This window comes from Morus notabilis, unplaced genomic scaffold (genome assembly GCF_000414095.1).
Source record: "Morus notabilis unplaced genomic scaffold, ASM41409v2 Scaffold156, whole genome shotgun sequence".
NCBI classification, from domain to species: Eukaryota; Viridiplantae; Streptophyta; class Magnoliopsida; order Rosales; family Moraceae; genus Morus; species Morus notabilis.
Genome location: NW_010361538.1, coordinates 487511 through 495431, shown reverse-complemented (window position 1 = coordinate 495431; position 7921 = coordinate 487511). Strand labels below are relative to the sequence as shown.

At 28.6% G+C, this 7921-nt stretch overlaps 1 protein-coding gene across 1 annotated transcript; it reads right to left on the bottom strand.

The window, feature by feature from the left end:
* Nucleotides 1-1806: 1806 nt before the first annotated feature.
* LOC21406308 (nuclear transcription factor Y subunit B-1) lies at nt 1807-2318 on the bottom strand. The gene has a single exon (XM_010099999.2). It carries the CDS (start codon nt 2316-2318, stop codon nt 1809-1811), a length of 510 nt encoding a protein of 169 aa, XP_010098301.1. The 3' UTR covers nt 1807-1808.
* Between the last annotated feature and the right edge of the window lie 5603 nt (nt 2319-7921).

Sequence of the window (7921 nt, the reverse complement as noted above, 5' to 3'; positions counted from 1 at the left end):
ATTACTAATGTATTAGAATTAGAAGCTTTACTGTAGATTGAGGTTCATAAAATTAGGAATAACATTCACACACACGTCCACACACATCTATCCATGTAAGTTGATGGCATCAAGAGGTGATCATATATATAGTCTTTGTGAAAATTTCAAAAATTAAGATGATTTTTAACGGGTTATCGATTACCAAACGAGAAAAGAAATTAAACACTAATACTTGTAAATTTGCAGCAAATATATTATGGAGATTAAACATGCTTATAATCAGAGAATATGTTGATCTGACATTATACATATAACGTGTGAGTTCATGTATATTACTTTAGGCTTATAAAAATGTCAGTTTTTTTTCCATATATATATATATATATATATGTATACCTAGTACTTTTGGTATTTGAGATGCTTGACTTAAACGCAGAACAACACTAGCTACTTACATCTGTGAAGAAACTCATCTAGAAACCCTAATCAGAAACCCTAATGTGGAAGGAAGTATATTTCTCATATACCTCGAAAGAATTGAAGTTAAAAAATGTATATTTAAAAAAAGAAAGAAAGAAAGAGAGCGGGAGAACTCTAGAAAGTAGAAAGTAAAAACCTAGCCAGCTAAAACTCCTTAATTTACTCGCAATATCTTTTGTCTTTTTATTGAAGTGACTTGATACAATGAATGAACATTAACGTATATACCCAAGAATTGTTTTAATATATAGTTTGTAGCGTGGTATCTTAGCCAATGAATGGTGGTCCATCCAAACAAAGAAATGTTAAATAAACCCCAACACGTATATTATTATATACACACATTTATATGCATATATATATATATATATATATATTCTAATCTTCAATCTCTACTCAACATTTTACAGATAATGCCTCTCGACCGGTATGTTCGGTGTAGGCAAATACTGATTAACAGATCGGAGCAAGATATATATCTCTAGAGGATCGATTCACCAAAGTAACAATATCGGTGAAGAATATGAAACTCATGAAATCGTTATTTCCTTAATATTAACCATGGAAATTAGACAGCCTTATATACAGGACAATTAGTTCAGTTTACTTAATTAGCAGTTCCTAATTATGAACGTGATATCATATCAAGACGCTAATTATCAAAGTGTGATGAGCTTTAAAATAATATATGGTTAGCGCATATATGAAACGCGCGATATCAAATTTAACACATAGCATTTATAATTAGTATATGCTTTAAAACAATATCTGGTTAGCGCATATATGAAACGCGAGATATCAAATTTAACACATAGCATTTATAATTAGTATATGAGAAAAATATAATAAAGCTAAAGCTAATAGAGAGAGAGAGAGAGAGAGAGAGAGAGAGAGAGAGAGAGAGAGAGAGAGAGAGAGAGAGACTAATAGAGAGAGAGAGAGAGAGAGAGAGAGAGAGAGAGAGAGAGAGAGAGAGAGAGAGAGAGAGAGAGAGAGAGAGAGAGAGATTCCCAAATTAAGTAGCAAAATTAAAAGCGGAGTCTACAACATAATAGGTTCATCAGTAATTAAAATCATGGTTAAACTAAGGCTAATTAATTGTCTAGCTTGTTATAGTAGCTAGCTAATATAGCTAATTGCTTAATCCCCCTTATAAGGAATTTGCAATTAGTACTACTTCTACTACTTTAGCATCATACAAAACTCTATCCCATAGCGTCAAATATCAAATTATTTTACCTTCAAAAACTCGAGATCCGAGTTAAATTGCTACTTTATCATGAAAAAGATTGAAGTGTGGGGGATAATTAGCTGATCAACTTCTAGTATCTTCCAAAGCTGAAGTACTAAACACGATCGGAATCATCCTCGGAACGACGTCGTCCGTCGACCAAATATTCTCGAAGATCATGATCATGATTATTATTCAACCTCAAATCATTATTCCCTAATTCATGATGACCATTAGTACTTTTAGCCTTTTCTTGATTAGCCCTATCTCCTTCCATTTCCCTATACTTATGCAAGTACCTTCTAAGAGGCCCGGCGTAGTCGTCAAACCCTAGGGCTTGCAAGGCCCAGCACACGTCGTCCCCGTTGACCGTCTTCCGCCTCTCCTTCCGGCACTTGTCGGTGGCCTCGCCCGTGATGAAGCTGATGAACTCCGACACGCACTCTTGCATCGTCTCCTTCGATTGCTTCGAGATCTTCACGTTCGGCGGCAGGATGTGCTTCATGATCCGTCCCACGTTGGCAATTGGAAGCAGCCGCTCATGCTCTCTGATGATTTCATGATCTACTTCTCTGTTGATGTTTGAAGCACCTGAAGGACCATTAATACTAAGGTTGTTGTCCATTTTGAAGTACTTTTTGACTTGAAACAACAAAGTACTACAACTAGTACAGTACTACTTGGTGAGGTTGTACTTGTGTGTGTTTTGGGTCAAAACCCCGGTTTTATATGCAAGTAATTTGCATATTTTTACTGTAATATATATACACACACACACATATATGTATGTGTGTAGGTGCACATATATATGTAGTGTATATGTGTATATTATTTATATAGTGTATATGTGTATATTAATTATATATGTGTATATAGTTCTGTCTTATTCTTTTAAATAGCACGATCAGGCCGACCATGTCGGCATCATTGCTAATATTAGGACCACACGCGCAATCTCAATCTATATAATATATTCATATCATATTATATGTGTGATATATATATATATATATGTATGAGAAATCAAATTAAAATCATGCATGCCACAATAAACAGTATACGAATCTGAGGAGTGAGAAATATTAATGGGCGTTTGGTATTATTTTCAAAATGGTTTTGTTTTCGGTACAAAGATGAAAATGAGATTGTTTTAAAAATCATTCCTGAAACCGATTCATAAATTATGTTTTGTGGTCTTCAAAAGATTGGTTTGAGCATAATAAAAAAGTGAAATCGTGTTTGGTTATATTTATGTTTGTTTTGAGTATATGAAATTAATAATCTTAAATTAATATATTAAGTAATTAATAATTGATAATTATTTAGCAAATAAAAATTAATATATTAATAATATAATTATAATGGATAAATTATCATTAGTGAGTACATTAGTAATTAAATTATATATATAATAAATTAATGTGCTAAGTAATTAAAAAATAGTAATTAGTAATTAATTATAAATAATTACTGTGTTAGTAATGTACTCATATTTATTAGATTATAAGTAATTAATTAGTGTATTAAGAAAAATAATTAGTATATACATAATTTATTAATATTCCGTTCAATACTTAAATTATTAACGTTTAGTTACATAATTAAATAATTAGTTAATTAATTACTAATGTTTATTTAATAATCTATTATTTGATATATCACATGATCAATTTTTGGTAATTATTCTTTTTATAATGATTAATTACTAATTATCAATTATTAATTATTATTGATTAGAATATTACATATTGATAATTATAATTTAATAGTAATTATTAATTGAGTAATTACTTTTTATTTTTTATTTACCAACCATTTACTAATTAATTGATTATAATTAACCTAATATATGATTGATATATTAATTATTAATTATTTATTCAATAACCTATTATTACTTGTTTTATTGGTAATATGTTATATAATTAATTTTTGGCAATTAATCTTTAACTAAATAATTAATTACTATATTATTTATTATTTTATTAATAAAATTAAAAACTTAATAGTAATAAATGAATATTTAATTAATAATTAAGTAATTACTATATGTTTATTAGTTATTAAGTATATTATTTATTAATTATTGATTAATATATAATATAATTAGTAATTAATGATTATTTATTTAATATAACTTTGTTGATAAGTACTAGAAAATGAAAACAGAAAAGGAAAAACAACTTTCAATTGTTTTTTACTTTCTTCACAAAAATCATTCTCATTGTTTTTTGTTTTCGTTTCCGTTTTCAAAACTTTTATTAAACAAATGCGATTTGTAAACAATTTTCGTTTTTATACCTCAAAAGACGTGCAGAAATATTTTTAAAAATAATTCCAAACGCACCTAATATTTTCTTATATTAATTTTTTTGTACCTTATAGAAAAGTTTATATATGTGATATATATACATGGAAAATGAGCCGCGTCATGAAAACGAAAATAATAACTCATTAGGGTAAAAAGGTTATAGAACAAAACAGGAGTCATTATTTTAGAATTTAGAGAATTTTGATTAATTTATTCATAGGATTGGGTTACAATATGTGTGAAGCTCCTTTTTTCATATCTCTTTTCGTGTCTTCCTAATAACGTCATGTCACATTTAAAATATTTTAACTTATAAAACTTTTTATCAATTGATGTGGCGTGATATTAAGGGACACAAAAATGGACAGAAACAAGGAAATGCACGAGTTGAAATCTTGTTCATGATGTTCGTGGTATAAATTTTTTTGTGATGTTTACCATGACTTATATATTGTTGTTAATTACGTAACTAAGTCCACAATTTTATAACCAAATATGAAAGTTGGTGTCTTACAAATAATTTTTGCTTGAGTACTGGCTACTTGCATGCAAAAGTACTATATTATTTAAATTAAAAAATAAAAATGGATGCTGAGAGGGTATTGTGGATCACAACAACTCTTATTTAATATATAATAACATACTTTTATAAAACCTTAATGCTTTTGAGAATCGTGCAGCCTCATCCATATGAATTTTGAACTGTAAAGTTCTCCAATTAGCAAACAACATTTAATATATCCGTGGATTCAGCAAGATCTTGAACTTTTTTAGTGAAAAAAAAAGAACATTGAGATTTGATTAATCAAAATAAGACTCAAGTTTACGTCATTCTATACGACAGCAACCAATTTCTTTTCTTTCATTTAAGCATTGTGCTTTTATACACATATATATAATATATATATATATATAAACACACATATAATATGTGTGTGTACGTATGTCAAACTTTTAATAATTAATTGCAACGCTCGTGAGCTGAGGTGGAGCACTGAATTTTTCGTCCAATCAGATAATGCTTTGAAAATTTTTAAGATATATTTTCTTTCACTTCTTTTGCCTATCAAAGAATCATCGATTGATAAAGACTTGAAAAGGGAAAAGCAAAAGATTAAAAGTTTCACATATATAAGGCGTATGCTTTATCTGTTAAGAATATATAGCAATTGATTAACTTTACTTTGCTTAACTAGGTTTTTCAGGAGAAACACGTTATATATCAAGACATATATCATGGGTGCAGACATGATTTCTTAGTAAATAAACACCTAATTATACTTTTAGGTGTAGAGTTTAAAGGACTCAAATTCACTGCCCCATTTTACTGTCTTATTTGGTGTCTAACTAATCATATCATGTTATCTCATGTAAAAAATTTAAATTATTTTTTAATTAATTTTTTTGTGTTTATTATAAGATGAAGTGGTGTGATTTAATTAGTTGGACACTAATTAAGATACTAAAAATTAGATAAAGAATTTGAATCCGAGTTTAAATCCTCTCCATATTTAACATAATAATAAACATATATAAGACACAAACATAATTGAGTACTATATAAAATTGAGTCAGTCACTTCAGTTTTTTTCCTTTTTTATTTAATCACGTTTAAATTTATATATGGTAATTTAGTTTGCCCCATTCAATATAAGGAATCAGAAAATTAAATATTAATCTTTGCTTTCCTCTTTATATTGATTTATGGTTAAATATTAATAAATGAACATATTTATTTATACGCATAAATTTACATATTATAAGCTAATGATTATTTAATTATGTAATATGTTGTTTTAATAGTTAAAGTTGATAATTAAGATTCCTATTGCTAAGTTTAGTGAACATTAAAAAGAAAATCGTATAATTTTATTATTGAGTTAATTACATATTTGCATATTTTACAATAGATGAGAAAAGGAATGTCCACAAGTTGTTGTATTTACATATAAGTCTGTAAAATAACTCAGTCATATAAATTCACAACCACCCAGATAAAAAATGATATAGTTAAAATTATATTATATCAGTAACTATAAAATGGACATATTGTTGAATTAAACCCATATCTTAAACATAGAAAGTAAAAATGATCATTTCGTGTAAATACTTCTTAAATACTTCTCTATTACTTCACTTTCTACATATAAGTAAGCGCTAGAAATACTCTTTGAAATTTTATTTTATAATGGTTTGGTAAACATGACCTAAAATGATAATTGGGAACCACGATTTGGTTTTGGTTTCCACTAGATTATCCTAGTTGTAGTTGATGATTTTTTTATAATTTGCCACGAACCTATTTTGTATGGTTTATATGTGTAAATCCTAATGGTTTACGTTGACTGGATAATAAATAGTGTTCTGGCGCAGATCACCAAAGCAAAACTTGTCATATATATGATTGGGATGTACTACCACTATTATAGTTATTCTAACAATGATAAATATTATACTATATACAATGATTCTTTCCTAGGCACTCCACTAGAAAATTGATAATATAAATTAAGGGGAAAATATAAATGGAGTGAAAAAGAAAATATAAAAAAAAAAAAAAAAATTCTTCGCCAAGTATTATATATCAAAATGCTTCAAGGTTCTATATTATATCCCAAGTTGAACGGTTTTGTTTTTTCTCTTTTGGTTTTTTGCATCATAGCAGATTGACCAAAACTTGAGGACACACGAATCTTTGTATATTCTAAGTTCATATTTACTATATATTAGCATATTTATTGTCGGCTGAATATACATAGATACTAAAGAGACAAAACAAAACACAAAATTCAGCGGAAGCACCTAAAAATAAAGCTTAGACATGGTATTTCTTATGATTATGATATATGAACAAGTCAAAAACTAAGCCTATATAAGTTGGAAAGTCCTTTGAGAATCTCTAAGAATATCCCACAATGTGCAATTAAATTTTGCAAATTAATTGAGAAAATTCCCTTTCATTATTTCATCTAATCAGTTTACATATAAAAGCTTAATTCATGGGCAATTTTTAAGAATACTCCCTTGTATTTTTACCTTTTAATATTAATCAATATATTTCTACCTTTTAAACTACGACTAGTTAAAAGGATAGAGTTTTTTAAAAGAGGTACTTTTAATAAGTTGGGTATTTAAACAAGTAGAATCTATAATTTTTTCTTAGTAAACGTTTGTTTCTTGTATTCGTCACTGATTCTAAATCATGATTCATGGTTCTCTACAGTATTTTTTTCTCACAAAAAACACACGTAAAACGAGAATGGTTCTGAATCTATAAACTAAACGTCCACTTAATTTTTTATATTCTCTTAATTTTTTTTTTCATTTATATTGGGTTTGGCCCACTAGGATTTTAATTTGAATAAGATATTTCAAAACCTCGATTAATAAAACAGAATATATAATGGCATTCAGAGTGCCTTTTTAGCCTTTAGAAAAAGGCTATCATGTGGAGCTAACATGGCTGGCTTATAGCCAAATCAAGATGAGACGGGACGGACGGTCAGAGGCCGCAGCGGGACTACCATAGGAAAGCCCGCCCCCGCTAGCTAACATAGAAAGAATTCTATTCCCGGAAAGCAATAGTCTCCATGTGAATCTCTTCCCGACCAGGCCAGGCCGAATCGGGCCACCCCTTGGGATGGGAATGGCCCAGCCCACATGCATCATTTGATGAAAGCACTCACTAAAGAAACTATAGGAAAGTGACGATTAGTTAATGCTGATTAATACTTTCTTATCGATCAGATGGCACGTGTAGAGATCATAGGGAGTCTTCCATGCAATTGATTTATACAACTTTATAAAGAGAGAAACATGGTTAACATTTGAGTCCACACATCGAAAGAGAAAACATAATTGATAGTTGATTCTTTTATTTGGAAGGGGTTATGAAAAAAATGCACGTATAATTATTT

Excerpts from the sequence above, each read along its gene's own strand:
- LOC21406308 (XM_010099999.2), bottom strand. The coding sequence starts at position 2,318 with ATGGACAACAACCTTAGTATTAATGGTCCTTCAGGTGCTTCAAACATC.